Source organism: Eucalyptus grandis, chromosome 9 (assembly GCF_016545825.1).
Source record: "Eucalyptus grandis isolate ANBG69807.140 chromosome 9, ASM1654582v1, whole genome shotgun sequence".
Lineage (NCBI taxonomy): Eukaryota > Viridiplantae > Streptophyta > Magnoliopsida > Myrtales > Myrtaceae > Eucalyptus > Eucalyptus grandis.
In genome coordinates this window covers 588,032-608,272 of record NC_052620.1, presented here as the reverse complement: position 1 = coordinate 608,272, position 20,241 = coordinate 588,032, and the positions used below count along the sequence as shown (strand labels likewise).

Here is a 20,241-nt window from a genome sequence, read left to right as displayed (position 1 = left end):
ACGTTTACACGTGCTCTTGCTTTTAAGTATCTTATAGGTTAAGTAATTAAAGCTCCATCTTTGATCGAATGGCATCAAAATCAACATGTGACCTAAACGAGTTCGCTTGGCCATGCTTCCCTTTTACACTTTCTGGGTTTCCACGTCCTCTCAGAGGTCATTTGAAGTATGATGCTCTCATTCATTCAGATAGGCAGATACCATCATTTTGAAAGTAAATTGTATCTGTCGTCGACTGACTTTGGTGGGCAAAGACATTACTCTAGACTGAGAAATTCCCCAATCGGGTTTAGTCCTATCATGAACACTCAAAAGAAAAGATGAACATCTGGCCTATAATGAAGACATGCCATTGCTTTGGGCTAAAATATTGACACAGCTCAGGCTGATGAAATAGTTGCTCCCCATCTCTCTTGCTCTTTTTGTTTCTTACAAGCAGGAACCCATTCAATAGCGCACCAAAGGAGGTGCCCTCCCATTTACAGCATAAAAATTTCAGGAAAAAAAAAAAAGGAGATATAGTTGCTCCTCATACAGTTTTCCTTAAGACTGGCGAAAATTGTCATTTAATACATGATCTTACAGCTTGCATACGTATAGTTATCAACATTTAAGAAAGCTCCGCAACACTATCAAGTATAGTGATAAGCATTAGCTCAAACCCATGAAGTCAGAGGCACAGATCGTCAGTAGGTGCAGCGACAAGCACAACATTTTGATGTGATGCGGAATCCCAAATGCAGGAATAAGTTTGAATACGGCATATGTCCCTTACTCCGACATAAAGAAACAAATCAGTAAATAAAACGCTTGCCTTCTTCAGAGATGTCCCGTATTTCGCATGCAGCTAAGTCCCCTCAATCCATGGACAAATCCTCCGGCATAATATTGTGCCCAATACAGTCAGTTGCAATACGTGACATACTAGTACTGCCCACTAAAACAATCCAATCTGACATGGCTCGACAAGGAACATGCACCCCACCATCATGACCGATGAGTCTCTAACACATGTCTTCTGTGCTCCCTCTCTGCGGTATAACCATTTTCCGGGCCATGCCTTCTATGATCCTTATCTCCATAACCAACTCGACCCATCCTGTGTCCATCATGTCCAGTTTCTCGGTTCGTATTTGATATGTGCTCATGCCGCTTCTTTCCTTCTATTTGTGTATCGATCGGGCTTCCTTTTCTTTTGCGCGAGTTTGGCATGGGTGAAGCATCATCCAGCATTTCCCCTTCCTCTGCATTTTCGCCTTCTGCTCTTCTTGATGACTGGCCCTTTGTTATCAAGGTTTTCCCATCTCCCATATCCTCATGGTCCTTTTCATTATCAAGCTCGTCACTTCTAGACCAGCTCGGTCTTCTTTCCCTCCTGATTTTCTCATCTTCCACTGCCAACTCGACACCATCCTCTAGCTCCCTCTCAATCAGGTCATCCTCATCCATAACATCCTTTTCTTTGTCATTTCTGCACGTTCCTTCCTCCTTTTCTCAAGCGCGGCCTTAACCTTATCCTTATCAATCTTGATGGCTTCCTTTGGCGACTGACCAACTGATCCTTCCCGGAGTTCTGGATTTCGACTGACCACTGATTTACGTGATGCTGCGTCTGTCCACTCTCCTTCTTCCGTAAAATCATTTCTTTTGCTACTTCTTTCTTGATCTTCTCCAGAAACATGTTCGAACTCTGCTTTGTATTTGTTTGAATGCTCTCTCGTGTTGTCTTTACCAGGTAAGTAATCAAGATGCTCTCTTGCATTCTCTTTAGCTTCAGGATCAACCCTTTGATCAGTAATAACACTGCCCACATCAGCATGATCAGCACCGTGATTTTGAGCAGGTCTCTGATGTAACCCATGATAGTCAGAGACCGAATGGTCAAGCGCAGCACGTGAGGACACTTGCTTTGAGGCCTGCTCCTCATTTGACCCCAGAACTTTTGAAGAGGGCCTATGAGTTGACCCACCACCTCCACTTCCATCAACTTCACTCCCTTGAGATGGAGGAACCCTGTTTTGCTCATACAGTTCCAGCATCTGATTGCTAACCTCTGCATAGTCAGAAAAGGCAGATATGAACACACTGAGATGTATGAGTTAAAACATAAGATGCGGGCAACCATACATCATAAAGAGTGTAAGGATAAAGACACCCGTGGCAAACCAATGTGATATTACTCCTAAGTAACCCAATGGGCTTATTTTTAATGCAATGAGATATCAATGTGTACATGCAATATGGGACCAAGAGCCTGTTCAACAGAGGCCCCAAAATGTACACAATATTTTTACAGAAAAATTTAAAAGAGGACACCAACCCTCTAATTGACGTGGGGTGACATCAAACTCTTGCCACCAGACCCTCTCTCCATCTGATGGGAGCTTCACTTTGAGGAACTTGGCAGCAAGGAATATAGCACCTGCTGCAATATGATGGGGCTTAAATTGCAGGCAGAGCGATGTCCTCAGTCTGCAAGCCACCTTACAGTGTGTGAAAGAACATAAAGGCAAGAGACTACTGAATTGGAATTATCAGAGACCAGAAACGAAAGAGACGAATCTCGATCATACCCATCATTCACAAAATTCCATGCCACTTGAGCAAGTGCATTCTGCGCAACCTTGAACTTCTTTATTGCTTCAACAAGAGGTTTGTATGGATGGTGAACATTTAGGTCAAATCCCAAGGTGGCAAGTACAACCCTCTCTCCTAGTAAAATTAGCTCCTTCTGCTGCTCATATACTTCCTGCACACGATACAGAACCATGTGTGTCAGAGCATCCAAAACTAAAGGAATCACAATATTTTTTTAGGAGGATTAAGTTCTTCAATGGAAGTTCATGGGGAATATACAAAAACAGGAAAAGGAAACTTAATGCACACGCTAATCCATAAATAGATTAAAACATGAAGAATAAATTTTTAAAATCAGCAAAAAGAGATTAAGATAAGATTCAAATCCTTTAATTAGTCTCTCATCATGTTCCTTCCAAATTCACCGCATTAGGCAAAGAGGAGCAGCACTCTGAACCAATTTGAAAAGGAGAGCATGAGGAAGACGACTGCAGAACTGACTTTTGCATAATCCGAAAAAAAAGGAAATGCCAAAGATGTTAGGCAAATCACAATAATAGGCGAGCAATATGTGCATTTCCCATATACTCTCCACAGGCAACACAATCAATTAGAATAAAATTCCAGTTCCTGAGGTTCTCAGAAGTGAGGCGTCTATGAGCAGCCCAACAAAAGAAAGATATCATGGGCAAAGCATAACGAAGCCAGATAACCTTGGCAGGATACTGACCACAGTTATTGAAGTTGAATTTGCCAATAGCTTTACGAAAGGATTCTACGGAAAACTCAAAACTTAGATCCAAACAAGTATGACCCCCTGAACATCCAAGATTCAGATTGAAAAGGGCAAGGAAATTAAGACATCATGTGATGCTGACAAAAGAAGGCATTAACAGTATGAGATTTTTGTTCAATATCACCACTGATTCTGCAGAAATGGGAATGACACAAGGATAATCTCATTAATGCTATGTTTATACTGAGGGAAGTGGAAGTAAATGGGAGGAACAAATTCAAAAGGAAACATTTCCTCTACTGGTGAGAAAGAAGAGAAGAAATGAACAGAAATGGGTGGAATATTTCCAAGTGAGACAAATTCAATTTCCTCCCAACTTTGGAAGGGAATGGAAGTAAATCAATTCCCAAGGCATATACTGCAGTATTACCAGTCTATTTTCATACGAATATAATACAAAGAGCTTTCGCGTCCTATCTTCTTTCTCCTCCACATCAATTTACTTCATTATACATCTAAACAAAGATGTAGGTAATGCCTTCTGCATTTGTCCCATATCATTTCTCTCCCAACTTAAAATCGCCAAACATTCTCTTAAAAAATAGCATTATGGGGCATGTTCGTCAGCCAAGTTTGCTCAAACATAGGAATACTATGCATTGCCCGTACAAATTCAAGAATGATCCTTCCATTTAATGCAGATAAAGACATGATATTCTCTATCTTTTAAATGTGCAATGATACAAGCAGTAAAAGTAAACTTCAGTAAGATGCAACAATATGAACAGACTCTATTTAGGCAGCACAAGCAAGTTCATGACAGTAAGAAGTGGCAAAAGAACGCACGACAACGCAACAGGCAAGAATTAGTCTCTTCAAAATCAAAATGGCAAGTTAAGGAAAACCTTCTGTTTGATCCTCTGAGCAGCAGCTGGATCCTTTTTATGGATTATCTCATAAGAAACAAGTATGACATCTTTTAGTGGGCGCGGAGTCTCCTCAACTTTCCCAGCAAGGAACATGCACACAGTTGCAATTGTCTGTCAAGCATTGAAAAGGACACCGATCAAATAAAGCAAAATTACACTAATTTTTTTCCAAGTAAGTCAGGTAACCCAATCCAAGATTAATACGGGCCTGAAACAATTAATACCATCAATAGAAATAAACTCAGACATAAAAACACGACTAATGGAACGAAAGCCATCAACATGCATGATAACATCCAAAAATAAAAATGCTCTGAGTTATCAGCAGCCAGAATGCCAAGTCAATAAGGAAGCATAAGTTTACAGAAAGGGAACCCAGGGATCAGCATAACTCAAAACCAAAAGATGACAGGCGATACTGGTCCAGTTGGAAAAAGAAAATGAAAATATCCGACTACCCTAATGTATCTCACCTCATCCAAGCAAATAGAAATTTGGTAATTGACATTGTAGCAATATACGAAGAACCAGCCTTACAAAACCAGGTTATTCGAATTCCCAAATGTCAAATATTCAACAGAAACATCAAAAAACATTTTATATTATCTTACAATGGCCATGGATTATTATAAAAGGAGAGCTCATCACACCTAGCGCTTTAAGTGAGTTCATCCAGAACACAATGTCTGACGTATCAAAGAGCCAATAAGTTCAGTATCATATTATTTTCAAAGTTCATCACACCTAGCTCTTCAAGTGAGTTCATCCAGACCATAACGTCTGATGCATCAAAGAACCAATATATTCAGTATAATATTATTTTCAGTCATTCAAATTATGATAGCCATTGTACTTCCCTTCACCACCCCTCTTATCCTTTTCCCTCTTTCCCCACCCTTCTTTTTCTTAATATTACAATGCAATAAAGGAAGTTTTAAGCTGGGTGGGCTTCTCACAAGATGACAGGTCTGGGACCATTACTGGTTCATCAGACAAATGCCCAGCCCCCTGATGTCCTCAGTTTGGTCCTCTTTAACCTCATTTTTATGTACATAATTCCCATACCTAACCAAGCATAAATAAGCTGCCCAGTGGTGACATGTTCTCACTTCATCTAGGTGCCACGTTCCAATTTACCTGTTACCCACAATAATCCACTTTTTCTTTAAATTTTTCCCATTCATTTTCCTTTTTGCATTTATTTTCCTTTTTCCTAATTTTCATGTCAGCCGATTGCTCATATTCATCTTTTTAGTTTACTTTTAATTGGTCAGTCCCTTAAAGTAAATATATGATGGTATGAGTGCATACAATAAAAAAAAAAAAAAATTGGTGGGAGCACGACTATTATTATTACTTATTTTAAAACTAAACTCCACCGGATATGCAAAATGTTATTAACCACGATTAGTTTTCAAGGAACAAAAGTACAGTATAACGCTATGGAGAAACGTTTCAAGCTTATCAAGGAATAAGTACTTATTTCTTTTTCTATATTTAGCACTTCAAATAATCATGAAAACAGTAATTATGTTGTCTATTCTCACTTAAAATCATCAAAATTTCAAATATCAGTCCATAAGTAAATCATTTCTTTCAACTTTCTCAGAGTTTCCCAAAATTATGTCTCTTAAACCCATGACTGGCTATTACAGAAGACTAGATAATGACATTAGTAAATTTCTTAATGAAGGGCATATAAAATTTCACGGCAACGCTCAGGTTTATTTTCTCGTTTAACATAAATGGAAAATGTTGAGAGCCCCTCAGGCACTTGTTAAACCTTATTGAATATGCTTTGGAATTTTCAAATTTACTATTTGAAGAAAGTGACTTTACTGCAATATGTAATTCCTCCATCTTCAAAGTGTCTTGGAAATGTTTTTTCCACTTTTATTTAACTTAATTAACTAGTACCCTAGAAGAACTTGTTAACAAAACTCAACATAAGCACATAAAACATAAGGCAAGGCCTCTTCTTCGATAGATCTTTTAAGGTTCACACAAATGATAATGATAAAGCCAGGAAAAATAGCTAAAAGTCTAAAAATGACCATATCATCTGCCAGAACAAATCAGCGCACACAATTGTCATGTCTTTCTGTCCATATATAATGCAAATGTAAGGCATTCCTTTTTTTTGGTTGGGGCTTGAGGGGAGGGGATTTAGATTATATCTACCGAGTTATGCATTCAGGATTGTTTCTAGTAAATCTCAAGACCACAGTAGGTTAAATTATAGCTCCAAACTAATAATTTTTCTTCATAATGTGAATATATGATGTCATATTTTTCTCTCATGAAATTAATCCACCTGCCAAAGTCAGTCTTCTGCTTGCTTAAAGAGGACAGCCATCCAATAATCAATCTTAAGCATGCTAAATGCAAATGCCAGTGCACAATGCATATATTTAAATAGCCAAATAGACAACAGAAATACTATAAAATCACTGACCCTTCTGTCATTCTTTGCATGTGATTGCCGGAGGAAGAACCGATGACAAAATATAATTGCCGTAGCTATTGTTACTTGAGGCCTACACAATAAATCATAATAGTTCCAGTCACATCCATGTATGTACGATATGATTCAGCAGCATGGAATGAGGAGGCCACTAGACTTTGCCAGAATGAAAAAGTTGGATGCCTAATCTATAGTGGCCAGCTGATGTAATATGATCATATGTAGAAGCTTTTATCGCATATTAGATGTAACCTAAAGTAACAGTCAAGACAGAAGCATAAATAGGATTCAGGGTGAGCTCCATAAAGTTCCAGTGCATCATTCATCCAAATCATTCCAACAGCTAGACATGGCAATAAAAGTTCATATTACAACAACCCACAAGCCTTGACCATTACTAATGACAAAAACACAGTTTCCACAACTTGGTGTACTGACATGGTAATGAACAAATAAATTAGGTGTCTAATTAAAGAATGGAGACACATATCTAGGATTTCAGAGAGCAACAACTCACAAACCTTAACCAAACAATTTGGTCTACTGACATGGTAACGGATAATTGTATTTCAACAACCCACAAGCCCTAACAGTAACTAATAATGCTAGAAACAATTTGCAGAAGATACCAACAAGCTAAATGATCAACCTCAACCTAAATACTAAAGATCGCACTCCGTTATTAGGAATATAAACTGATCATCGAATAAACAGTTCTGCTCTATAGTAAAGGGCATTTAATTACAGCCAAAAAGTTCACATAAATAACCTAAGAAAAGGTCTCCCAACCAAGCTTCAAATTTCTAGTGTATCAGGCCACCCTGTACAAACACAACTGCTTGCTTAAAAATCCCTTGAAACAAACCCCCTCCCAAAAAAATTATTCTGTTTTTCTCCCACTTCATAAAAAAATTATAAAAAAGCGATTCAATAACATTCAACACCACCACCCAGAAATCACTTCAATATCCTAAAGAAAGGGTTTCCAATGAGGCTCCAAAATTCTCAGTCTATCATGTCCGCTCTTTTTCCCTTGCCTACAGCTATCCAGTTGAAATCCCCATGAAACCTACATATATGCTCCTACATTGGAGAGAATGTCCACACCACTAGTTTAGCTTAAATAGTGACAATGTTATTATGTCTACAAACAACAACACCCACAACAACAAGACAACAATGTGACACCTTTCTCCCTCCTAATCCCAGACCTAAACTTCCAAATAATTAAGAAATGGTAAAAGTAAAGCATCGATACCAATAAACATCTGGGATTAAGACAAAAGGACATCCCACACTTAGAATCATGATGATTGAAGAACAAATAGGCAATTTGGCACGAACAATAATATCATTATCCTAAAACATTTTATATCTTTTAGCCCAAAAATTTTCACAAAGATACCGAATTACTGTTCTCAATAACTCGAAGTATAATTGTAAACCTAACACAGCGAAGTATTGACTTTGAGAGTAAGAAAAAGACAATTAAGCTTACACTTTGAGCCTCATGCCAAGATCCTGCAAAAAGGTGCAATAGCACTTCCGTAGATAAGTCTCCTTCTTGAGGTCAATTCCATCTAGTCTCGAAGGTGAATTCTCTTCAATCTCTTTTCGCAACATGTACCATCGACCTCCCATACCTTCTTCTTGCTGTTGCTGCTGTAGTCCTTGTGAAGAAGATTCTCCTCCGATATAGGCCGCCATTTAGTTTATCTAAACAATAGTTTATAGTCAATTATCAGCCTTCAACGTTTCAGACCAAAATACGATATCTATATATGTAATAGAAGTAAACAAATGATAGATAAAAGGCTCAATATAGCAACAAAGAAATGGTATTCTAGCATTAAGGGTTAGAGCCACCATTATGGGCGTTACAAACCTTAGTCTAACCAATTCAATTCTAGACCTGAGCTCAACTCGATTGACACGTAGCATGATGAGATGCAAAATAGTGAGCCCAAAATGATATAAAACATGAAGAGTAATCACTTGATAACTCAAAATAAATATATTCCTCTAGGCATCACACTTAAAGCTTTCTAAGCATCACACCCATGATATCTAAGCATCCCACTTAAGAGAAGAATTTCAGCACACAATTCAAATACAATTAAAAAGAAACAATTACAATCACATATGAAGCATATGAAGACTCTTTTGAAAAAAACTATGCACCAGTTGGAATAGAACCTCCAAACAAGACACATAGTTGAATAGGAAACTCTCTGAAAAAGAATATAATATCCCACTTAAAAGCAAATATCAAATCCCAATTCTTTTTGTAATCTAGGGGCAAGAAGAAAGGCCCACTTATCTGAACAGCTATAAATACCCTGCAAACCCCATGATCAGCTTAAGTACAGACCTTTAATCTATGCAAGTAGCCCTAACCTAAAGTGGCTTGCAAATAGTCAGTGGAATTTGAACAGGTTACCTCCAACTCTTTTGTTGGAAATGCCCGGACAGCCCCAACCAACTGCGCCAACTCCAAGGACAATAAGGCTGGGAATAATGTCAGGTATCTTAAGAAATATTTACAAAATTAATATACTAAGTTATAAGATACACTCTAATAGACAAGTCCCCTTGATATTCATCACATTATTTAATGTACCAATTTTGTACATTAATCTTACTGTAACTAGCATCGAGCATAATTGAAACCTAACACACGAACAATGACTATAGCATAGATGAGACTGCTTCACTGGATTTCTGAGCATTTGAGAAAAGACAATATTATTAATGAAAAAATATCAGTGGAAAAAGGAGGGCACCCAAATCGAAATAAGAAAGCAAGCTTGAGGCAGTTTGGCGAGATGTGTTTATGGGGTAGGGAGGGTATAACTTAAAAGGACAGAGGTATTACAGCAAAAATGAAAAAACCAACAAGGATACAGAATACTAGGATCTCACATGATAATAGTTACATAAGTGACTTAAGAGCATAACCTAATTCATACAAACAATCCTAATTAGTCAGATAAGACTCACTTTGTTGTTGTAATTATACACGGACTGCTCATGCTTATTATCATCTCTCTCTCCTCTCTACACGCATGCACGCACATGCACACGCACACACCCATACCCAATAATCCTCATGACAGAAAGCCTTCAATAGATAAGTAATTCTCGATCCCAATAAATACCCAGCAACCTTATAGACCAAGCAAGAAGCAAACAAAACTGGAGAGGATGGCTCAACAACCAAATGTGTTTAAGATGTGGTGAACGAAACCTGTCACAAACAAGTCCTTTTTCAACCACTAAGCCAATTCCTTGGTGCACACCACACATACAATATAGTTCTTATTTATTATGAAATGTCTATCAATTACATAATTTGTGCTCATTTGACTGTTTATATAATGGCATGGATATGCTTCTTCAGCTCCTAGACTTTTGACAAGCAAGCTACAGCGGATCCACAAATTTCTAAAATAAAACTACATTCTCGTTTGTTCTATAAGTATTTTAAGAGCACCAACAGCATACCTCCCATTTACAACCCAGAAGATAGAAAGGATATAAAAGTACAAAAAAGACCGAGCTTTAAAGTGCTAGCTGCACAATGACAGAAACTAACAATAAGGAGGTAGCTAACAAGTATCTCTGTCTTACTTAGAAGATGTGATCTTTATTATCTCTTAAGTTGGTGCTTCAGGTTCATAATACATTAGTTCAGCATGCCAACTTTTTCTATCTATACAATTCAGTAGTTAGGTATGATTTATTCCGATTTAGTGTTACTTTTTTCCTGTGTTTCGAATTCTGTGTACTTCAGTCATGTTTCAAATCTACTGATTGATAGATTATCTAATTCAACTATGGACCAGAATAATGAATGACCCAAGTTCGTTCTCGTCATCAGAAATTGATCAAAGTCAAGTACCTTGATTACCTTTTCCAGTTGGACTAAAACACAAGATACATAAATAAAATACAGTATTCCAAGAGTGTTAATAAGACCAAGTACACACATTGACTCAAAATTCAACGGGGGTAAGGCATTGTTAAGTGTCTGTCAAACATCTCCTAGGCCAACAGAAACTCCTTAAGGAACAAACTGTGAAATAGTGCTCTCAAAGAATCTTAGACCTGGATGAGGTTGAATCCAGCTCTACAGCGATCACAAACCAACAGATAGTCAACTTTAAAAAAAGAACAGTACTCTCTGTAGGATAGGGTACAATATCCAGCCGAAAGAAAATTAGGGCAAAAATCCTGCGTCAGTTGCCGCGAGCTGACTTCTATAGGATAATAGACACTCTCTCGCAAGAATTACACATTACAAACCAGAGCAAAATCCAAGCTTTAGGCGATAAGAAAACGAAAGGCACACTCGCGAAAACCCTAGGGACGGGCACGGGGATCGCGTTCGCGTTCCCCTTCCCCAAGAAATCCGCCCCGCCACCGCCGCGCAACCCACGCGGGGCGGAAGGGCGACGGCGTTCCTAACCCGCACGCGGCGGGGAGGCCAATCGGCGCTCGCCGGAGCACCCGCATCTCGGCGATCTGACAAACCCGCGCGCAGAGGAGCGGGAACGGGAACGGGACTCACCTTCGTTTCCGACGGCGAATCGGCGGGCCCGGGCGCGTCGGCGGCGGAGGCGGGCGGCGAATCGGAGCCGGCGGGCCGCCAAAAGGGAGGAGAGGGCCGGAGCTAGGGTTGCTGCGGATACGTATAGAGAGAGAGAGAGAGAGGGGGGCCGATGACGCGAGGGACGGAGCCGGGTCGGGCCGGGCCGGGTCGCGGTGCGGGGGCGCCGGCGGGTAGCGGGAGGGCGGGGGGGAGGGGCCGGCGATGGCGGCGAGGGTTGGCGGCGGCGGCGAGGGGAGGGCGGCTGCCCCGTGCGAGCGAAAGAGGAAAGGAGAGTGCGCGAGGAAGGGAAGGGAAGGGAAGGGAAGGGGAGGGAAGAGAAAAGGAAGGGCGAGGTTAGATAGAGAGAGAAGATGTGGGGAGATATTTTGACTCTCTCTGATTCTTATTCACATTTGAGATATCTTAGACTAATTTTTATTATTTCCTTGTTTTCACTTGACATGCCATAAAAAATCACAAACGAATATGCACGTGGTAAATTTATTTTAAACTTATCTTTTTACTATTAAAAATCCTAACTGATATATTTGTAATGAATTACACACGTTAATTTTCGAAATTGAATTAATTTTGCAAAAAACCATAAGTCAATACATAAAGGCCCAAATTAGTACACTTATCACTTATATCACCCAATTATGCAATTTGACAGTAGAATTTAATAAAAAATAATTGAAGGTAAATTTATCATGAATGCATCAATTCGGAAATTTTTATAGTCAAAAAATTAATTTATAATACATATGTCAAGAATATATCAATTTAGGGTTTTTCGTGATTGTTAACCCATATATCTATGCCAAAATACAATTTTATATCTCATTCATAAATAACAACTCACTTTCTCTTTCCTAGATTTCCTAAGTTATCCCTGTATTCCTTATAAAATACAAGTATTACACAAGCCTTTCTTTTTTTGTGAATAATTATGTAATTATGAGATTGTGTCTTAACCCTAATAATATCTCCATAGACTCAGATTTTAGCTAATGATTTTGATTGGGAAAAATACTAGAAAAGTCCTAAACCCCTTTCATTTGCATCATTTTAATTGTAAATATTTCAATTTGACTAATTTAGTCATAATTCTTTTAAAAATTCACTAATTGGCAAATTCAATCATTCTAAGTAGTGTGATCAATGTTGATGTAACTTTTTTTTTTTTTATCATTTTTTTAAAAGGGTTTTGAAAATTTCATTTTCTTTTTTTTTTTTTTTCCTTTGTGGGCAACGGTGACTAGGTCGCTAATGAGGCCGCCTTGCCAAATCCAGGCAAGGGCCGCGATGCCTCTTGTCCAGGCCCATTGCAACTACATGCAAGGCCTTCTTGGCCGATAAGGGTCATGGTCTATTCTCACCGACACATGTAAAATAAAAAAATAAAAAAGAAGCATCAAGAAAAATAGAAAAGGAAAATTAAATTTCTTTTATTAAAAAATTATCCACATTGGTATTGATCATGCAATGTGAGATGATCAAAGTACATGTTAGCAGTTTCCTCGCCAAAATTGGTTGAAAGTATTAAATTGAAACATAGTCAAAATATATAGGATTAAATTCGACAAAAAAATTACTGAAATTAAAATGTTTAGAACTAAATGAACACTCATTCAATAAGTTGCACTAACCTCTAGAAATAAATTTACAACCTAAAAGAATGAATATTATTTATGATTATTGAGTACATTAAATATTATTTTTATTTTTATATCGTCGGATGCATTTGGAATCTTGACCAATATACGTCTCCTCAAAATTATAGTCCGCCTCTCCTAAATTTCTATATCCAAATCAAATTCTAAGAGTATATTGTGGTGTTATACTTTTTTTAGTTTTAAGAAATACATTTTAGTTATAATCAAGTCCCAAAAAATATTATATACTAGAAATAATTAAATATTATCTGTGATTGCAAAGCATTTTTTTTTTCCAATATTGTTCTATATATTTTTTCAAATAATTTAATAACACCCTATTATTATTAAGAGTCGAGTTTCTTTTTTCTTTTCTTTTTGGGTCAAAGAGTCGAGTTGACTATATCCATATAACTGAAGTGGAACCATGTAACTCGAGTTATCTTCAAGTAAATTCATCATGAGGTATGATGGATGCACTAATATTTGCGTTTCATTTATACGAATTTTACTTATTCCAAAATTGCATATTCTTAATTCACTTATCATATTATTCTGTTGGTGTGGTCATGAGGTTATTCATCTGCACCACAACAAGCAAATACGAACAAGCTTAATATGTCCTAGTAAATTAACTTACGTGCAAAATGACACGAATAGAAGCATAAATATATACAGATATATATATGGAGACATATATGTATATATATTATGTTTAATCACTCTTATTTAAGTGTCGACAATTTGAAATGTTTAATCTTTTAAATAGGCAATGGAACTCTTTTTCTTTTGCCACTCTTTGACCAGCGGGCTTACAATCAATTTTGAGATAACCGCTTTATCTAGACCTCGTAATAAAAAATTGAATGGTTTTAATGAATGACTAATTTAATCATAATTCTTTTGAAAATTCACTAATTGGCAAATTCAATCATTCTAAGTAGTATGATCAATGTTGATGTGAATTTTTTTATAATTTTTTAAAAAGGGTTTTGAAAATTTCATTTTCTTTGTTTTTTTTCCTTTGTGGGCAACGGTGATTAGGTTGCTAATGAGGCCGCCTTGCCAAATCTAGGTGAGGGCCACGATGCCTCTTATTCAAACCCATTGCAACTACATGCAAGGCCTTCTTCGCCGATAAGGGTCACCAGCGATTCTCGCCAACACAAATGTAATAATAATAAAAAAGAAGCATAAAAAAAAGAGAAAATTAAAATTAAAATTCTTTTTATTAAAAAGTTATCAAAAATTATTCACATCGGCATTGATCATGCAATGTGAGATGATCAAAGTACATGTCAGTAGTTTCCTCACCAAAATTGGTTGAAAGAACTAAATTGAAACATAGTCGAATATATAGGATTAAATTCGAAAAAAAATTATTGAAATTAAAATGTTTAAAGCTAAATGACCACACATTCAATAAGTTTAGAACTTTTCCAATAATTTTCCCATATAAGTGGTACTAAGCTTCTAGAAATAAATTTACAACCTAAAATAATGAATATTATTTATGATTATCGAGTACATTAAATATTATATTTATTTTTATGTTGTCGAATGCATTTGGAATCTTGACCAATATACGTCTCCTCAAAATTATAGTCTGCCTCTCCTAAATTTCTATATCCAAATCAAATTCTAAGAGTATATTGTGGTGTTATACTTTTTTTAGTTTTAAGAAATACATTTTAGTTATAATCAAGTTCCAAAAATATTATATACTAGAAATAATTGGATATTATCTGTGATTGCCAAGCATTTTTTTTTTGCCAATATTGTTCTATATATTTTTTCAAATAATTAATAACATCATATTATTATTAAGAGTCGAGTTTCTTTTTTTCTTTTTTTGGGTCAAAGAATCAAGTTGACTATATCCATATAACTGAAGTGGTCTGACAAAAAAAAAAAAAAAGTGGAACCATGTAATTCGAGTTATCTTCAAGTAAATTCATCACGAGGTATGATCGATGCGCTAATATTTGTGTTTTATTTATACGAACTTTACTTATTCCAAACTTGCATATTCTTAATTCGCTTTTCATATTATTCTGTTGGTGTGGTCACGAGGTTATTCATCTGCACCGCAACAAGCAAATACGAACAAGCTTAATTTGTCCTAGTAAATTAACTTACGTACAAAATGACACGAATAGAAGCATAAATATATACAGATATATATGGAGACATATATGTATATATATTATGTTTAATCACTCTTATTTAAGTGTCGACAATTTGAAATGTTTAATCTTTGAAATAAGCAATGGAACTCTTTTTCTTTTGCCACTCTTTGACCAGCGGGCTTACAATAAATGTTGAGATAACTGCTTTATCTAGACCTCATAATAAAAAATTGAAGGATTGAAGGGTTTTAATGAATGACTTGAAAAATACATTTTTAAATCGTTTAAATTATACATAATAATTTATGTCCAAATATTTTCATAAATGATAAAAATATTTTTCATTTATTTATTTTTTAAAAAAATCATTTTTTAAATATTTTTTATAACATTAATTTTTGCCAAACAATCACACCCTCAAATACAAAATACAAATTGCTGACAAACAAGATAAGACAAGGTCCCATGTGCCTGCTGAATGAGTAAAAACACCAAACTATTTGGCTCATATGACGGTCAAGAACTAGCAAGTTTCCACAGAAAATACTTCAATTATCACAAGGAGCTCAGAAGATGGTTCAGAAAGAATCATGCTGCTATAAATAGGGGAAAGGACATCTCAGGTGGCTTGTTGGCGCAGCCTATGGTGCCTCCTTCGGCCGTGTAGTTACTTACAGAGCTGCTCGACCGCCGTCACGATCTGCCCCGGCTGAACGACCGTCCACTCCTCCAACGTCCCGGCGTATGGGGTCGGCACGTCTTGAGAAGACAAGCACACTATCGGGGCATCCAAATAGTCGTGGAAGTTCTCGTTGATAGCCGCCGTTAAGCTAGCGCCGATCCCGCCCGTCCTCATGCACTCCTCCACAATCAACACGCGGTGAGTCTTCTTCACGGAATTCCCGATCGTGTAAAGATCGAACGGCTTCAGCGACCTGATGTCGATCACTTCGGGATCATAGCCCTTGTTCACCAGGGTTTTGGCAGCTTGCATCACGTGATATCTCATCCTTGAGTAAGTTAGGATCGTCACGTGCTCCCGGGCCTGACCATCTCGGCTTCTTCAAGGGACAACACGTACTCTTCATCGGGAATCCTCTCCTTGAGATTGTAGAGCAAGACATGTTCGAACAGAATAACAGGATTGTCGCTCCGAATCGCAGCTTTCATCAAGCCCTTGGCATTGTATGGCGTCGAGCACGCGACCATTTGAATCCCAGGGATGGACTGGAAGTACGACTCCAGACGCTGTGAGTGCTCAGCTCCAAGTTGTCTCCCGACTCCACCGGGGCCGCGAATAACTATTGGTATTTTGAATTGGCCCCCAGAAGTGTAATGAAGCATGCCGCAGTTGTTGGAAATTTGGTTGTATGCGAGAAGGAGAAACCCCATGTTCATACCTTCCACGATTGGCCTCAAGCCAGTCATGGCAGCTCCGATTCCCATTCCCGTGAAGGAGTTCTCAGCAATGGGCGTGTCAAGAACCCTAAGGTCGCCGTATTTCGTAGCTAGTCCCTTAGTGACCTTGTAGGATCCTCCATAATGACCCACATCTTCGCCCATCACACATACAAGGGGATCTCTTTCCATTTCTTCCTCCAGACCTTCTTGAAGAGCTTCAAAAAGCAAAAGCTCATGCCTGGTAATCAAATACAAAGACTCAGTTGGATTCTCAATCAGATAGTATTATCAGAATAACACTTCTAACATGGAAATGCAGATCCGTGTAGATGCAGGGACAATGCTTTTGTTGGTAATATTATACCATAAATATGTAAAGGCTGGCAAAAGCTTTTATGGGCCAGGCCTAGTAAGTTTTTTAAAAATTTGAGACCAAAAGGGATGAAGCATTCGGTAAAACGAAGCTTGAATATTAGATGTTCAAGAAAATGGCACGTACATCATACAACAAGTTCCAACATCCCAGAATAGGAAAAGCTATGGCTTATCGAATGAAGGATACTCTCAATGGTTTAAACACCAATGCAGAGATGAGTCTGAATCTAGTACTTGTATTCAATTAGGAAAAAGCATGTCCACAGGAGACAAAAGTTCATTGACATTACACTACCATGGCACAGAACCACAGACTGAGTTTTTTTTCACTAAAGCAAATTATATACACAGTTTTTCCCTCTCCAAGAAAAATAAAATTCATCCTCTGCATCAATATATACCGCGTGCATATGCAAATGGAAAGTAAATTGTGCATCGCATAAACATGATCAATATGCCTATCATCCCAGGAAACAAGCAAGTGGTACTTTTCACATCTGGTATGTATAATCAGAAAATGAGACACTAACATTGATCTCTAATTTGAATATTCCATCCTGTGACAGGAGTGATTTCATGCATTAACGTATAAATCTTTATTTGGTCTACCAGTGTACTCACCTTCTCAGATTCAAAGAGATTTTCTTCTAGGGAAACAGAGATAATGACAGGAAACTCATCTCATTTAAGTGGAAGATAATTCAGCAATCAATGGTGTATAGAGAGAGAGTTAATCAAGACATTTTGGGTATTGCTTTGGAGGCTCTCCACAGAACAAGGAAGCCTCTGAAAGCAGGGCATATATTGAAGCATGGACCTCCAAAAGGGCCTGGAATAATGCGACAGTTTGATTCTCTAATGGCATAAGCTAGTGAAAGCACATAAGCAGGTTAAAGTAACTTCGCACGGTTCATTAATTCGGGAGTCCAGAGAGGACAGATGATCAATTCTGGACTGACTTGTGGTGCAGTGATACTGCTCTCTGTTGTTTAGCCAAATATATTCAACTTTTGTCATCTTACTACTCAAATCAAAATGGGAATTCTGCTCCTTGGGAGCAGAAGTTCTTAAAGGGATGTGAATGACTGGAAGCTACAATCTGATTCTTTCTTCAGGACGCTACATTCTATCAAAGTCAGCAATCGAGATGAGGACTTAGTTTTGCAGAGTATTTCTAATTTGATTCCTTTTTAGGCGTCTTCAAAGTGAAGCATACTTTACAAGCTGTAACCTTACGAAACATAATATGAACTTTGTGGAAGTCAAGTGTGGCTGTATTATAGAATGATGACGCAAGGGGAAAAAGCTCATGTATGCCCACAGCTATCCTAGCTTGACTTACAACAATATCTCCATCATTTGAAGTTCATTCACACAATCGAGCTGTATTGTTCCAAACATAAGCTAAGAGTACTGTTGGTCTTACATCTAGGGGAAACAGAACCTTCAAAATACTTAGGTGTCTGACTATCACATCAGTTATGTAGGATTACGTCTTCATCAGAATTGGAAAGTCTAAGGGAACTCAGAGAGAGTGCTACCTAACGATTGACACAAAAAATCAAAGCTTTCCATAAGCAAACAAACTTGCAATCAGGTTTCATCCTTTCACTCATTCGCCTGAACAAATGCAATTCATAGACGAATAACAGTCCCAAGAATGAAGAGAATAACATCAGACCATCCTCTAAAACCCAGAAGATTGACATTAAAAAGCTCGATTAGAGACCAGTGTCTGGCTTGTTGAACGTGCTGAGCAAAAGGGCTACTTCATGATGTAAACTTACCTAGAGGGGAAGGGGACGACAGAGCAAGTTTCCCACAAAATGAAAGAATGAACTCGAACACAAAATGCAAATAAATGTAAAACCAGAGACTACCACAGCAACAATTAATTGTGATTCGAAAAATATGAGAGGTACCCGGGTTTGGATGCCGAAGTCGCCGCCGCACTATCTCCTTTCGTCTACACGTCCACAAGAAGAAACAAGAACCAAATCTCAAGCTTTAATACCAAATTCGATAAATCAAAAGAACCAAGAAACGAGGGAGAGAGATATGAAGAAATTAACTGCAACTGCATTGGTGACAAGCTTTTGGGCACGGCTTGAATCCAAAACCACTCTCCCGTCAGATCCAACTACAACAAAACTTGCTCTTCTCTCTGCATCAAAACCACACAGGAACACAAAAGAAAGAATGAGAAGAAGAAGAAATCAATACCCACAAAGGAAATCATACTTCTTTCATTTCTCGAATTACAGAGATCGACCCAAAAGGCATAATCAGATTAAAATGCCGGCTACGCTACGGCCCACGATCAAGCGAGGACTAATTCTTGAAATTCGCGCGGAACAGTGCCAAGAAACCAGAGCAAAAGACAACCCAAGGACAAGAAGCGAACCCGAGAGAGATCTGCCGAAAGGGAGCTTGACCCTTTTGGAGTCGAAGGATTTGGAGAGCGACAGAGCCGTGGAGGCTCCGAATCCTTGGAAAACCGCGGCGGCCATTGGAGATATTGCAGTAATAACCCGCAAGAAACGATGCAAGAGAGAGAGAGAAGAGCGCGAGATGGAAAGAAAGAGAGAAGGGCTATCTTTATACGGGATAGGGAGACTGAATCGGGCGGAGAAATTAAGAGAGGGAGGCGTTGGTTGTTCAACCCCACCACAGCAAAGAGAGAGCTGCAAGATGGTATTTGGGCGGAGAAACTGAGGAATTGAAAGCTTGTGCCTCTCTCTCTCTCTCTCGTCCTCATGTTCGTGGCCTAAATTTCACTTTTTTTTTTTTTTTGTAATTTCCTTTTCTTTTGCCCCCTTTTTTTTTTTTTTTTAATTTTTAATTTTTATCCTTCTGAATAATGAGGTTGGTATATGCAAAATTGGTACTTGAAAAAGGTACGTTTGATTCAAAACTCGACTTGTTCTTATGTAAAATTTCAAATCTGTACTTCCATCTTTCTTCCCTTAGCTTTCCTTGTTAAAATGCATATGGTGCAATAGCCGTGAACGGTGCTTGAATGAAGAATTTAATATGGTGACCAATGGATTCGTCGTGGAGGTGCACTTGGAAAATAGTTCCCGAAACCGACGTCCTTTTGAGGGAAACTAAACAAAATGAAGACACCGCATTGAATTGGAGGTTATGGTTTTTTTTTATCACCCAACTCGCCAAATTAGGGTTTTCAATGGCTTCAATTGGAAGTGGTTAAAAGGAAAGCACATCATGTTCTTGCTCCATGAATGAAGTCGTCCCTTGTTATGGACTTAGCTATACCAAATGCCCTATGAGTTTATTCAAATCTTTCTTTCTAACTTTGTTTGCTCGGGATTTTTCTTCTTTATCAATATGTTTTTTGTTACAGAAGTTGGAATTCCAATTTAT

At 37.9% G+C, this 20,241-nt stretch overlaps 2 protein-coding genes across 2 annotated transcripts; both read right to left on the bottom strand.

Moving 5' to 3' along the window:
- Window positions 1–383: 383 nt before the first annotated feature.
- On the bottom strand, window positions 384–11,485 carry LOC120285887 (cyclin-T1-5-like). Its single transcript, XM_039301946.1, is given in 8 exon segments — window positions 384–1,460; window positions 1,463–2,053; window positions 2,321–2,472; window positions 2,574–2,749; window positions 4,219–4,353; window positions 6,698–6,779; window positions 8,205–8,422; window positions 11,277–11,485. Coding segments are annotated over 7 exon segments (1,818 nt in total). The 5' UTR covers window positions 8,414–8,422; window positions 11,277–11,485; the 3' UTR covers window positions 384–987.
- A 4,018-nt stretch (window positions 11,486–15,503) lies between these two features.
- On the bottom strand, window positions 15,504–19,584 carry LOC120288022 (pyruvate dehydrogenase E1 component subunit beta-3, chloroplastic-like). The gene is given in 5 exon segments (XM_039301268.1): window positions 15,504–16,119; window positions 16,122–16,720; window positions 18,780–18,823; window positions 18,930–19,021; window positions 19,262–19,584. Coding segments are annotated over 5 exon segments (1,212 nt in total). The 5' UTR covers window positions 19,368–19,584; the 3' UTR covers window positions 15,504–15,748.
- Window positions 19,585–20,241: the final 657 nt, after the last annotated feature.